The sequence below is a fragment of the Girardinichthys multiradiatus genome, chromosome 9 (assembly GCF_021462225.1).
Source record: "Girardinichthys multiradiatus isolate DD_20200921_A chromosome 9, DD_fGirMul_XY1, whole genome shotgun sequence".
Taxonomy (NCBI): domain Eukaryota; kingdom Metazoa; phylum Chordata; class Actinopteri; order Cyprinodontiformes; family Goodeidae; genus Girardinichthys; species Girardinichthys multiradiatus.
In genome coordinates, this window is record NC_061802.1 from 39588979 (window position 1) to 39602662 (window position 13684).

The following is a 13684-nucleotide window of genomic DNA, read 5'->3' on the forward strand; positions in this document are numbered from 1 at the left end:
CTTTTCCAACTGTCAAGCATCGTGGTTGGAGCATCCGTCTCAAGGTGCATGTCTTGCACCAAATGGATTAAATAACAGGTGCCTCCAAATTCTTCAAATTAATTTCCACTAGAAACTCTGGTCAAACTCTGGTCCTCAAGGGCCGGTGTCCTGCACCTTTTAGATCCATCTCTGCTTTAACACACCAGAATGCAATAAATAGGTCATTGGAAGGAATCTGCAGGACATGCTGAGGAGACAAATCAGCCATTTTATCCAGGTGTGTTAAACCAGAAACCCATCTAAAAGTTGCAGGGTACTGGTCCTCGATGAGTGGAGTTTGAGACCCTGAGTTAACTTAACTATGAACCCACAAACACACATCAAAACGCGTTTGTGGAACATATACAGCAGAAGAGTACATCTTCTGCAAACAACCTCTAATCTATTAAAAATGTGTCTTTGCAAAAAAATAAATAAATAAAAACATTTTAAATGAACTCTGTTAAATATCAGAATAAAGGCAAAAGGTCATGGTTGAGGTACAACTTGCTATGGGACATTTAAGCTGATATTAGAGGGGATGTATGTATATTATTGTGCCTGAATGTATAAACATAACCTGTGATGACCAGACGGGTCCAGAATAACATTTAAAACTGTGAACCTGATTCTTGTGTATTAAAAGTCATAAAAGTTGTTTTTTGTACGAATATTCTACCCCAGAAAATGAATGATTCATTCAAAAGAATCATTAAAAGTTCACATATGACATTCATGCTCACTGTAATAAGACAACCCATAATAATCTCACAGCGGAAGCTTTTCAATTAATTTATTACATTTAAAATCAATAAAAGGTTAGTAAGAATAATCATACCTGGCATTGTACTAAAATTAAATAAAGCATGTTAATAACTAACCATTTATGACCTGCTCCAACATTAATCATGTTAATAAACAACTAGGGAGTAAACAATCAGTTTGACAAATCCCTTCATCTGACTGAAAAGACAGTTGCTGCTTATCTTTCATGCAACACCGGTTCTCAAGAATCATGAGGTGAATTGACCCAGTTGAAAGGCACAGTCCAAGTCCAAGACTAGGTAACTTATGTACGGCCCCTTTGAGTGCCCTGTGGGGAAACTCGGTAGAGGAACCAAACAGAATTATTGGTTTAGGACCCACTTTACTACCACTGCTTACAGTCTAATGGTGGCAGCATAGCGACCAACTTGGAGTGAACTGACAGGTAAAGTTAGAATAGCAGTGAAAATAATGCTGCATATTATTACATTAAAATTAGGGGTCATTATACAGTACAACTACCTAATTCTGGAATTAAGTAATCAAACTGAATTCCAGCTTTTGTTAAACTACTGAAAAACATATAAATCAGCCATAACATTAAGACTACCTGGCTGATATTGAGACTGAACATAAAGAGCGACAGTATCTTGAATGTTCATACCAACTGGGCATTTTTTGATTTGTATAAATAAATCCACCCTTTATGGAGGAATGGGAAGAAGAAAGCCATTGTTGAGAGGTCCCATTTAAGGTTTGCCTCAAGCCCTGTAGTCGACGTGGCAAACCTGTGGTCCCAGGTGCAGATGACACAAATACTGAATGTTTTGGCCAACATAAGAAAAGGCTAGGTGGGCAGTAAAACTAACATTACACATCACCTTAAACACACCATCCCCATGGTAAAACACGGCAGTGGCAGCATCATGATGTGGGGCCTGCTTCATCGAGTCTTCCACTTCATCATTTGGCAGTACTTTACATTAGTTTATGTTATAAAATACATTTAAGTCTGTGGTTGTAGTGTCAAAATCACTGCTTGTAATCACTGCTTTCATCCTCACATTTATGTGGTCAAAGATAGCATTTTGTAGGTTTGGTCACTTGAAGACACTTGAATCTGTATGCTAGAAAAAAATGCAGTGTGGCACAATCAGTCTGTCTTTTTCTGCCCTTCTTTCTCCTTCCAGGTAATCACAGTTTCCTGGGAAATTCGAAGTAAGATCACTCCTACACACACTGTTACTAAACCGCAGAGCATGGCAAGGCTGTCGGTAACTGTAAGCTCCGTCCACTCCTTGAACAGAAGGGCAGAAGCAAAAATCACAGTGGACGTGAACGTCACGTAGTATATAGCTTCGAATATGTTAGAGCTGAAGCACTCCAAGGCCTTATTGATGAAGAAGAACTGAATCAGGATGCTGACAGCTAGCACCCCCAGCAGGACAAGGAAGAGAGCCAGGGCTCTGCTGTTTGGTGGTCCTTCACCAAACACATCATGGGCCACCAGGCCCAGTCCTTTGCTGCTCGGAACGGTGAAGCTTCCCAGGAGCGAACATATGGCGACGTACACCATGATGTTGGATGTGCCGTGAGCTGGAGCGACCCACACGATTAGAGTGATCAACAGCAGGACAACGAGCAGGATATAAGTTACAAACACTGGAGGATGAAAAGGTCAACCGTGAGCAACACGTTCCACTATATTTCATGTGCACATCATAAAGTGTTAGTAAAGCGAAAAAAGAAAACTCCTCACCTGGATCTAACAGCCTCTCTTCGAGCTCCTCTCTCGATGTTTCCACTGCTTTAGGGGCATGAATGATCAGTACGACAGAGCCGCAGCAACAGATTATACAGCCGAGCTTTCCCAGGATGTTTAAGTGCTCCTCCAGGATCCAGGAAGCCAGCACGGCCCTGAATCACAAACAAACAACAACCTTACTGCAGTGTACAGATATATGGAGTCCAGAAAGTGCTCGTGTCATTTTACAGTGTCGCAAAAGCATTCATTTCCCTTAAAATGTAATCACATTTTTCAAGAAGAATTTATTCTTCTCGAATTTTTGTTTTACAAAAGAACCGGAAAAATGTGGTATGTGTTTTAATTTAAACCCACTATCTCGTCATGTTGCCAAAAATAACTGTAAAGACATTAACTGATATTTTGTTGTTGTCATAAGCTAATAAACAGGATTGATCACACAGATGAGTGTTTGTCCCAAGTAAAAAAATAAGAAAGTGTGGCATGGAGAGAACATCACAGAACATTTCTCTGAAATTGATGATATAGTAACTGTGTATCTTAGATATTGAGTGAATGTTTAAGTTCTTTGTCCTGCTGAAGCTGAACCTCCACCCAGTTTCATGTCTATAAAACGTCTGACAGATTTCCTTCCAGGATTGCCCTGTATTTAACCTGTTTAACTCTGACCAGCTTCCCTGTGCCCTCTAAAGAAACGCATCCCCACAGCATGATGCTGCCACCACCAATTTGGCAAATATTTACTTTTACTTACCCAAATAGTACTCCAAGGGCCCCTAAAGGTGTAACTATCACAGCAGGGGCCAGGTTATACGCCAGAAAATTTCCGACTTGACCAATGATCACTAAGAAGCCATTGAGAGACACGTACATACCATTTAGCTGAGAACAAGAAGCTTTAAGGTACATGGCACAGCATTCTTAATCGACTTCCCACATAAAACTTGCATCCGAAGTGAACAGACGTCATACTCACTGCACAGCGTACCACTGCACCACACCCCATCTATCAGGTATGAACATCCTGCGAGACAACCAGCATTGCCTGTGAGACTTCACTCAACTTTGTAACACATTTGACTGATGTCACGTATTTTGGGACCCTGTCTGTACTTGTTTCCTCCCTACCTTTGTTACGAGAACGCAGTATTCCCTTTTTCTGCAGCACAAAAGTAGAGCCATTAATAAAGCTTGATATTGCAGCTATTGCTATGCCCAGCGTAGCACCAGACAATCCAGACTCATCGGCCATTACTGTGCTTTGAGACGCTGACATGAAGCTGTAAGAATACTTCATCCCGAGCAACAGCGCCATCCAGTGGGCAGTTTTCCCTCGATCCAGGTCAACTCCGCCTCTTCAAGGTCCCGCCCCCGAATAGAAAGGCGGCGCACGATTTAGTTCTCGCCTGCTCACGGTGCGCGGGCGGAGGAGAAGCCGAGCTTAAACGAACCTCACACCGGGAGTAGCGGTGAAACAGATCTATCGCACTTAAACTAGCAGTCAGGACTACGTAATTTGTTTCCATGCCTCCTTCCACTGTCCACGATCCGTCAATCAAACCATCATGAACGTCTTGTTAATGCAGTAAAGCAGCTGTGGGGACGAGAATAGCTTGAGAAGTGACCGCAGGTAATTTTTGAATATCTTGTTTTGAATTTGCGTTGTTTTGCTAGACTGTCCTGAACGCGGTGTCCCGCTTCGTTACAGCGTCAGGTCTGCAGTGATGCCTGGATGACGGAAGCTAGTTTAGCCACGGGAAGCTAGCGCTGTGTAAATGTTAGCTGGTTAGCCGCTGAATTGGTTAGATCCTCTAGTCCCTGACCTAAAGCGAATGCTAGCCGGTGGTATAGAGTGCGTTACGGCTGTGGTGATGCTGTGTCACAGGACGATGTTAGCCGCTGGAAGAGTGTCTGCTCTCACAGATGCTAACAGGGCGAAAACCGCTGTTCCTTTGCTAGCATTAACAGCTTGCCTGTGCTCCATGTAGGCTTAAAGCGGCATATTTCTGGCCTTAAATTACGGGGACATTCATGAAGTCGTAAGTAACGTAAACAGCTTATATATATATATGTGTGTGTCAGTGTTTTCATTAGGTTGAAGGTATTATCGCATCCTATAGTTCACATATGAGGGCTAAAAGCTTTGTCTAGAGCCTTATGTCAGATATATTAAGGCTATATAATATTCGTTCTCTGTTTTTGCTTATAGCAACATTTGACTTTTGTCAGATGTTACTGTGTTTATATCTGTCATTGAATTCCGAGCTGATACAGTTCAGTGTTTGCTCAACAAATGATAAATGCTCCCAGTTGTTTACAACTGGTGTGATTATATATCATGGTCTTTAAGTGTTAGCTCAGGGTTGGCAATTCTCGCTCTATCCACTAAGGTCTCACTCTAAATATGGAAAGCGTTTTTCCCAAATTGCTGTTTGTGAATGTGCAAATATGATGTTCTCTCTAAAGGTCCTGATCACTCTGCAGATGCTTCAGAGAGGCCTCAGTGTATCACAGATACAATAATTTTTTTCTGGATCAGTGCTTCCTAAAGTGTAAGGTATTGAGGTCCTTTTCAGAACTTTAACTAAATAACAAACATTCATGGTATAAATGCTAAAAAAGATTCGAGCTGCTCAATGTATCGAATCACAGTCATCACCCTATAAATGTGTACGATATCACGATCACAACAAACTCCTTGGATGCAATGTTTGTTTGGATATTGTGTTTCAAGCGCCAAGCTTTGAAATTCCACGTGCCATTAGTATTTTTAGCCTGTTTTATAAAGTCTTGCTCTCGTGATTCCTGAAGTTGATGCATATTTTTAACAGCTGAGATTCTAAAGCTCACAAAAAGAGGCTGGAGAAAGTGATGAGGCAAAAGAAAGAAAAGTGTCTGGAAAACGTGGGTTAATCACGATTTATATCGTCTTTGCAAATAGATAAGATTCATTGTCTGTTGATGCTTTTTTTTCTCGTAGTACCCCCGTTTAATTAACGTGCTTGGACACTTGATCGATGGTCTGGTCATTTCTCCTTTCTGCCAATTTTTACCCCTATTCATACCTACATGTGGCTGTTTCCTCCCGTCATACGTTGAAAAAAACCAATTTGTTCTCATGTACTTAAACATTTGGTTATTAGTTTAGAGTTGTTTGTGTTTAAATGAGTTACAAATACATAGTCATTAAAAAATCTAAAATCTTTATATTACACCCCGTTTCCTTTAATTTTGGTTCTGTTCCTGTTCTCCAATTGGTCCGGTTGACTCTTGTGGTGTATGATGCCAGATCAGACCAAAATGGGTCTGAGGAACCTCCAGATGGGAGATATTATTCATTGGAGTCATATGACATGTCCTTAGAGTAGAAAATAGAAAGTAACTTTTAATTGTCATGTGTCAAAGTTGGTCCCCATGTTGATTCATGTCATGCATGGAGCGCTTCGAACAGATGGCTCCTTTCCGTACCTGAAAAAGGGAATGGTGAACAGGGGAATTGGACAACACCTGCTGGAGTCATAAGTGTCCTCTGCTGTTTTCCACTATTTTGTGCATCGGAAGCTGAAACATTTAGGAGTCGCTGCTCTAGATGATACAACCTTTGTATAAGTTACTTCTTCGCTCTCTTTCTAAAGCTGGTATTGCTCTCTACTTCAGCCTTCTGATGATTGAGGCTTTGTGTCCTCCTTGTCCTTCTATCCAAAATCATCTCCTTGGTGTTATCAGTGTTAAAGAGAGGGGTTGTTGCTTTCACCCCATGTCAGCAGAAATCTCACTGCTGTGTGCTGCCATCAGTGATCAGTAAGTCGCTTAGTTCCATCTGGATATTTCAGGGTGATGGTGTCCGAATGTGTGGCAGCACAGTCATTAGTCGGGCGTTCAGAGAAGGTCTTGTACTTTGAGGAATTGATGAACATGGACTTCCAAAGTTAGGGAGAGAATAAGCATGTACCTTAAATATGGAATTAATGTCCTAGATTAAACCACGAAGACCCAATTCTGCTGCCTGAAAATTTTTTCACTTCTTTAATAAGTAAAAAAAGGGCATTGTTAACATCACTCTCACCCCCACCACATGCCAACCTCCAATAAAAACTTGGCACCTCTGACTTGACCCTTAGCTTGGCTGGTCTTTGAACTTGCTGCTCCCCTTTTGTGAATCTAACATATATAACAAAGCTTTCCACATGTTGCAGGTTGGCTGCGTTTGCAGCCAGGAGAGAAGAGGGGAAGATGCCTTCTCTGTCTTTTACCCTGGATACTCAGCTGAGGTTTCATGACAAATGGCTGAAGCTAGACTTGCAGGTATGTGATCAAAACAAGGCACTGATGATAAATGCTGCACAGATCATCGGATTCTGTTGCTGTTTTGAATAAAGTCATCGACTTTAACTCCCTGCTGTGATGTGCTACTTTAAAATTACTGCAAAGCCAGGTTTGGTTCTAGAAAAGCCCTTTATTCCCATAATCTTGTCAGCCTATGTTGCAATATGTCAAACAATCAGTGTCTCAATGCTGGTTTTGTTATTATGTCCAAAACTGATTTATACCACAAGCCACATGTGTGATCATCAGGCTAGAAATCACACTTGTCCACCCCCTGATACAGTACGGTACAGGGGCCACTACTTTTATTGGCATTCTTGGTAAAGAAATAGAAAACCATTTAATTCAATTCAGCTTTTATTTCAAAACCATAATCAGATGGTGGAAAATGTAATAAATCCCAACCTTTAGTTTGAATACAATGTTTCAGGATAGGAATAAATTCCATGTAAGCAATAATTTCTTTCATAATTTCATTTGTAGCCACATTCTTTGTATCCTATCAATTGTTTTCCATGATTTATTTTTCTTTGCTACATTATTCCATATATTTTGCTTCATAGTTTTGATGTCTTCAGTATGTAACTACAATGTAGGAAGTAATGCAAATAAATAAAAGCCACTGAATGACAAAAACGTGTCTAAACGTTTGGCTGGTAGTGTAGCACCATTAAACAGTGAAATATTTCAAACCTTTATTTCTTGTAATTTTGATGAATATGGCTTACAGATAATTAAAACCCAAATTTAAGTGTCTCAGAAAATTAGAATATTCAGATGAATGAAAAATGATATTTTTAACCAGGAATGTCAGGGTTTTGAAAAATTAATTAATTTCTATGCATTCAATACTTGGTTGGGCTTCTTTTCCATGAGTTACTGCATTAAATAAGGTTTCGTGTCAGTATGTGACGTCCTATAATTTCAGTGCAATTCAGTTCAGTTTGTTCAAATTAGGGCTGCAACTAATGATTATTTTGCTAAGCCATTAATCTGTTGACTATTTTTTTGATTAAGCAATTAATATTTGGATAGCAAAAGTTGCTTAGTAGATTTTTCACAGAATTTAAACCAGGTGGAGGTAAAACTAAATGCAAAATGTTTATATTTTTGTAAAGTTTTGACTTAATTATTGCTCTGAGTGGGTTAGTCTTTCAGCAAATGGCGCGTTTTAGAGTCTGCATGTTCCAGTTAACGATAATTCGATAAATAAATTAGTTATTAGTTCAATAATTGATTCATCTGATTAATTGTTTCAGCCCTAATTAAAGTAGTTTTTAATGAAGGCAAATGTTTTCTGTAAGGCAAACTCAGCCTGGAGTCACTGGCTTACATGAAAGACATCTGGGCAGGCTGTTACAGGCTGAGGAACAGGGTGCAGAGGGGGATTTGGGTTCTCAACAGCATCAATCAATGCCTGTCTGAACTTTAAAACTGGTCTGGACCCTTTAATCTGAATTTAAAATAGGGAAGGATGATATGTTTTCCTTTCTCCAGAGCAGTCTTCACTGCTCAGTCAAGCTTTGGAAAGTTGCCTGCTTGAATGTCAGTGTTTTTGACATTTAAGGAGTTAGATCCTTCAGAGAACGTGCTGACTGGCAGCTCATGCAAACACACATCTAGTTAATTAGAATACAGTTTTATTGTAAGAACAGCATTCTAAAATAGTTTTCCCCACATATCCCACATATGTCCCATATAGTTCCTGCCATATCCCATTATTTACCCTAGGAGCAGAACCTCAACATCAGTGTTTATGTAAGAATGCCTGCAGGGTTTTACTGTTTTAAAACCAAGACAAAATAATGTGTTATGAGACCTTTGTTTAAAATATAAAATGCGGATAGCGCAGCTATCATTACAAAAACAGCATTGACTTTCGGGTTTTCCTAGAAAATGTAGATACTTACATTAGTTGGGATTTCCAAAAGGCTGACTATTAATTCAACACTAGCATGTCTGGTGGAAAGAAATGTAGAAATCTTTGTGTCATGCGTTCAGCCTTTCTGTTATCTGCTAAACTTCTTGCTCTCTCTCGCTTTCTTGTCCTCTAGATTAACTGGATTAACTAGATGTCTGAAAATCTTTATAGTAATATGGGAATGGAATAAATATGAGAGTTTTAAAGTTTTTAGTAAATTATTTTATGTATTGGAAAAAATTCACTGTGTAATCTTTATTGCTTTTCCATTTTTGGTAGCGGGCCTTCTCCCCAGAGGGGCTGAGTGAGATGTGGAATGAGATGGTGAAAGATGAAGAAATAACTTTTAATGGGGAAGAATCAGCTCACACAGGTATTGCTTTGTCACATTTGGGACCTATCTGGAGGTCAGATTTACTTATGAGTACTATTAGTTACTATTTGCATTTGTTAATTATTCATATTATCAATTTTGGATATTGTAGAAGATTGCACTGATTGTTTTGGTGGTCAGAAGAAGGATGAACCCAGCGATAAAGACAAGAAGGAAGAGGAGGAGACGGCAACATCTGCGCATCACTCCATCATCGAGACTTGGGATTGGGGCCAGCAGCCAGGTATAAATGTTCTGTTTTGTTTTGTGTGTGTGTGTGGGGGGGGGGGGGATAAATCCGACTGCTGTCCGCTATTTCCAAACTGTTCTGCTTTCCCGCGGAGCATCTTGTTGTTTTACACCTTTCTGTTTCCAAGTTAGGTAATTGATACACTGCTGACTGCAGCTGGTTTCACAACACCTAAATGTCGACTAGATCTAAGTATGCTCACTGTTTCAACACTCTGTTTATCAGTTTCACGTCTGTCGGGCTCTGCTGATGAGCGTGTGTTTTGCTGGCAAGTGAGTGGTGGAAACTCTGAAATGACAACTTGCGCTCTGCCTATCCGAGCGGTTATTTTTACCCCGCAGAGCGTATTCTTAGTGGGCCTTACAGTGTAGTCCAAAGCGGGGTGTGTTTATTCAAGGAACTGGGTGGGACGGTGTTTTGGGTAGAGGAGATAAGGGTTGCTTAGGGGTACAGGCAGCCTTATCTGCCTATCCAGTAAACACAGGGTTTACTTGCAGCTTCATGGATGTTTGTCTCTCTTTTTCTTTTTTTATTGACTGAGCCTGGACATCGTCCTAGTCTGATATTACAGTCAGTGTAACCGGATCCATCAGTGCTCTGTTATTGATGCTTATAGTTCAAACGGCACACTTCCTGCTCAATTGTGTGGTCAGATATGTGAAACATGTTTGTGTCAGCAGATGCAACCCACATCTAAGCCCCCCTATGGAAATCAGATCAGTGACGAGTGATAGCTTTGGTCTGAATCCATGGAAGGAACATACAGTGCCTTCTGAAAGTATTCACACCAGCTGAACTTTCACATTTGGCCAATCTACAGCCACAAATTTAAATGTATGTTATTGGGATTCGATGTGACACACCAACAACAAAGTAGTGCATAAGTGTAGCAGTAGCAGGAAAAGCAGATGCACAATTTTAAAGTTAGTCAGTCATTTTCTACCGCTTATAGTGGGTCACGGGGGAGCTGGTGCCTATCTCCAGCAGTCTATGGGCGAGAGGCGGGTTACACCTTGGACAGGTCGCCAATCCATCGCAGGGTAGCACGCTAACAACCAAGCACACACTCATTCATACACCTAAGGGCAATTTAGAGAGACCAATTAACCTAACAGGCATGTCTTTGGACTGTGGGAGGAAGCCGGAGTACCTGGTGAGAACCCACGCATGCACGGGGAGAACATGCAAACTCCATGCAGAAAGACCCCGGGCTGGGATTCGAACCCAGGACCTTCTTGCTGCAAGGCAACAGTGCTACTAACTACGCCACCGTGCTACTAACTACGCCACCGTGCTACTAACTACGCCACCGTGCTACTAACTACGCCACTGTGCAGCCACAATTTTAAAGTTTTTCTTTATAAGTACAAATTTCTAAATGAAACTCAGTGTGACCAGATACCTTCATTATCACCTAATTAGTAGATGGTGTCTGCCTATGTGTAACTTAATCTCAGTAATATCTGTTATTCATTGCAGATTAAGAAGTCATGTGGCAGTACAGATATTGTGTACAGTAATACTGTGATAATGATACATTTGTGGCTGTGCAGCATTTGTTGGAATGTGAAAAAATTCATGGAGTGGGAATACTTTGCAAGCCACTGTGTTTGTCCCCTCTCTTTACTCTGACTTTTCCAAGCAGGTACAAGCTAGCTGTGGCTTAACACAATATGGTTTGATCATCTGTTCTGACAGAAGAACACAGCTGATTTTAGCGCGTCTCATTCGACCTCAGGTCACTTTGGCTTACATACGGCTTAAGTGGATTTTAGACATGCTATGTTGGACCATCTCGTCTTCCTGCGCAGTGCTGCAGGGTCAGCACACAGAACTTTCAGACAAGTTACTTTCAATCATAGAGTTATATGTGTATCATTATATAAAAAAAAAAACCTTCTTGTGTATTATTAGTATCGTAATTGTTAGAGTTTTTCTGTTGGTATTTAGTTGTTGCGATATTGTTAAATGTTCACTTTTTTGTGTGCTTAGATGAGACGGAGCTCAAAGACTGTCTGCTGGTCCTGGTTGAGGATCAGCAGAAGCTCTCAGCTCAGATGGCCAAAAGCACTCTCTCCGCCCAGCGCCTGCGGCAGCGGTTGGTCATCCTGGAGCGCTACCTCATCTCTCTCAGCCATAGTATGATGGAGGAGAAGTACAAGGTCCGCTGGAAGACGCCCCCCAGCCAGCCTCTGCCTGCTGCTGACAATAAGAGGTACACCTCATAAAGTTATTTGTGTTTTTGGTGCACATGTTCTAGTTACCATTTCCCCCTGATCCTTGATGGATTGATTAGAAAAATTAAAGATACTCTGTGTTTATTTTGAAAGTGTGCCAAGGTTTTGTGTGCATTGGGTACTGATTGAAGTCAGGCTCCCACCTCATCCCCATGGCATGCTGGGAAAATGTACAATCCTGACAGAGATGGAAAATGTCAGGTTCTCTTTCATTCGCTCTGTATCTGTATAGCCCTCAGAAAACTCCTATTTCATTACACCAGCCATGATTGGCTGGCATCTGTGATGCTGATGCCTAGAGGAGAGACGTCTTCTGCGTCTATATAAATGAGGCACTGCATCACACAGTCATTCTAAAAACTCTTCTTGCTTTAGCCAAAAAGTTCTTCTTTAGCCACTGCATACTTTGGTGCTTAGCTTAACTGTCTGCCGATTGAGCTCACAACTTGGTCGCTTGGTGCTATCACCTATGCAGGTTGTGGATGCTTGGCGGTCTCTTCACCATAGGGAGAGCGTGAACGTTAAAAATTTGCCATCTAAACTGCCACCACGCAGATAACCGGCGAGTTCCTAGTCTGTCACCAAACAGTAGTCAGTGAACCACAGCACACCCACTGCTTTAACTATTAGTCTGTCAATAAATGTTAGTCACACGTACTGACAGCTCCCTAGTCCAGCAATTGGCCATCACACCAAATCAGGCTAGCTGAAAACTTTTAGGCTGTGACTTGCTGTTTGAGAACAGTAAGCACAAAGCTCTTCCAGCAAACCAGCTGCTGGCTCCTTTGTGAGGTTTTATTCGGTCAGCTTGACCCCCAACATTGGCCACTACCGACGTAGCCTTCTATACAGGCTGAAGCAACAGCCTCCTGCTCTGAGGGGAATGACTGCCAAAGACAGCAGGCAGCTCAGTGTTTGGAGGAAATCACACACTGTTGGAAGAAGCCTCTTTCATCTGTGATCCCAGTCAAAGGAGGTTCAGCATTTGGTTGTGAGGATATGAAGGCTAAAGGAATCCAATCATTGCCGCCTGTAGAGCCCCTGGTTGCATCCCAACTGCATTCTACCCAGAGGCTTACCATGACCTTCTGGGGACCAGCCCTGCTCTCATGACAGGACCACCTGCAGTCACCTGTCACAGAAAAGGTACAGGTCCTTCTCAAAATATTAGCATATTGTGATAAAGTTCATTATTTTCCATAATGTCATGATGAAAATTTAACATTCATATATTTTAGATTCATTGCACACTAACTGAAATATTTCAGGTCTTTTATTGTCTTAATACGGATGATTTTGGCATACAGCTCATGAAAACCCAAAATTCCTATCTCACAAAATTAGCATATTTCATCCAACCAATAAAAGAAAAGTGTTTTTAATACAAAAAACTTCAACCTTCAAATAATCATGTACAGTTATGCACTCAATACTTGGTCGGGAATCCTTTGGCAGAAATGACTGCTTCAGTGCGGCGTGGCATGGAGGCAATCAGCCTGTGGCACTGCTGAGGTCTTATGGAGGCCCAGGATGCTTCGATAGCGGCCTTTAGCTCATCCAGAGTGTTGGGTCTTGAGTCTCTCAACGTTCTCTTCACAATATCCCACAGATTCTCTATGGGGTTCAGGTCAGGAGAGTTGGCAGGCCAATTGAGCACAGTGATACCATGGTCAGTAAACCATTTACCAGTGGTTTTGGCACTGTGAGCAGGTGCCAGGTCGTGCTGAAAAATGAAATCTTCATCTCCATAAAGCTTTTCAGCAGATGGAAGCATGAAGTGCTCCAAAATCTCCTGATAGCTAGCTGCATTGACCCTGCCCTTGATAAAACACAGTGGACCAACACCAGCAGCTGACACGGCACCCCAGACCATCACTGACTGTGGGTACTTGACACTGGACTTCTGGCATTTTGGCATTTCCTTCTCCCCAGTCTTCCTCCAGACTCTGGCACCTTGATTTCCGAATGACATGCAGAATTTGCTTTCATCTGAAAAACGTCTTTGGACCACTGAGCAACAGTCCAG

The 13684-nt window shown here is 41.4% G+C and overlaps 2 protein-coding genes across 2 annotated transcripts in view; one reads left to right on the forward strand and one right to left on the reverse strand.

Moving 5' to 3' along the window:
* Positions 1 to 799: 799 nt before the first annotated feature.
* nipa1 (NIPA magnesium transporter 1) lies at positions 800 to 3884 on the reverse strand. Its single transcript, XM_047374232.1, has 5 exons — positions 3680 to 3884; positions 3528 to 3575; positions 3306 to 3396; positions 2546 to 2703; positions 800 to 2448 (listed from the first exon to the last, which is right to left on the reverse strand). Exons 1-5 carry the CDS (start codon positions 3864 to 3866, stop codon positions 1940 to 1942), a joined length of 993 nt encoding a protein of 330 aa, XP_047230188.1. The 5' UTR covers positions 3867 to 3884; the 3' UTR covers positions 800 to 1939.
* Positions 3885 to 4045: 161 nt separating this feature from the next.
* The window catches only part of herc2 (HECT and RLD domain containing E3 ubiquitin protein ligase 2), a 67544-nt gene continuing 57905 nt past the window's right edge, over positions 4046 to 13684 (forward strand). The window contains exons 1-5 of the mRNA XM_047375803.1: positions 4046 to 4181; positions 6748 to 6856; positions 9078 to 9171; positions 9284 to 9415; positions 11414 to 11636. Of these exons, the coding sequence (XP_047231759.1) occupies positions 6785 to 6856; positions 9078 to 9171; positions 9284 to 9415; positions 11414 to 11636 (521 nt within the window). The 5' untranslated portion in view covers positions 4046 to 4181; positions 6748 to 6784. The remainder of the gene's footprint in view (positions 4182 to 6747; positions 6857 to 9077; positions 9172 to 9283; positions 9416 to 11413; positions 11637 to 13684) is intronic.

Excerpts from the sequence above, each read along its gene's own strand:
- nipa1 (XM_047374232.1), bottom strand. The coding sequence starts at position 3,866 with ATGGCGCTGTTGCTCGGGATGAAGTATTCTTACAGCTTCATGTCAGCG. Across the intron at positions 2,704-3,305 it reads GCCCTTGGAGTACTATTTGG|GGCCGTGCTGGCTTCCTGGA; the intron begins GTAAGTAAAAGT and ends TTTGTGATTCAG. Across the intron at positions 2,449-2,545 it reads AGAGAGGCTGTTAGATCCAG|TGTTTGTAACTTATATCCTG; the intron begins GTGAGGAGTTTT and ends TTCATCCTCCAG.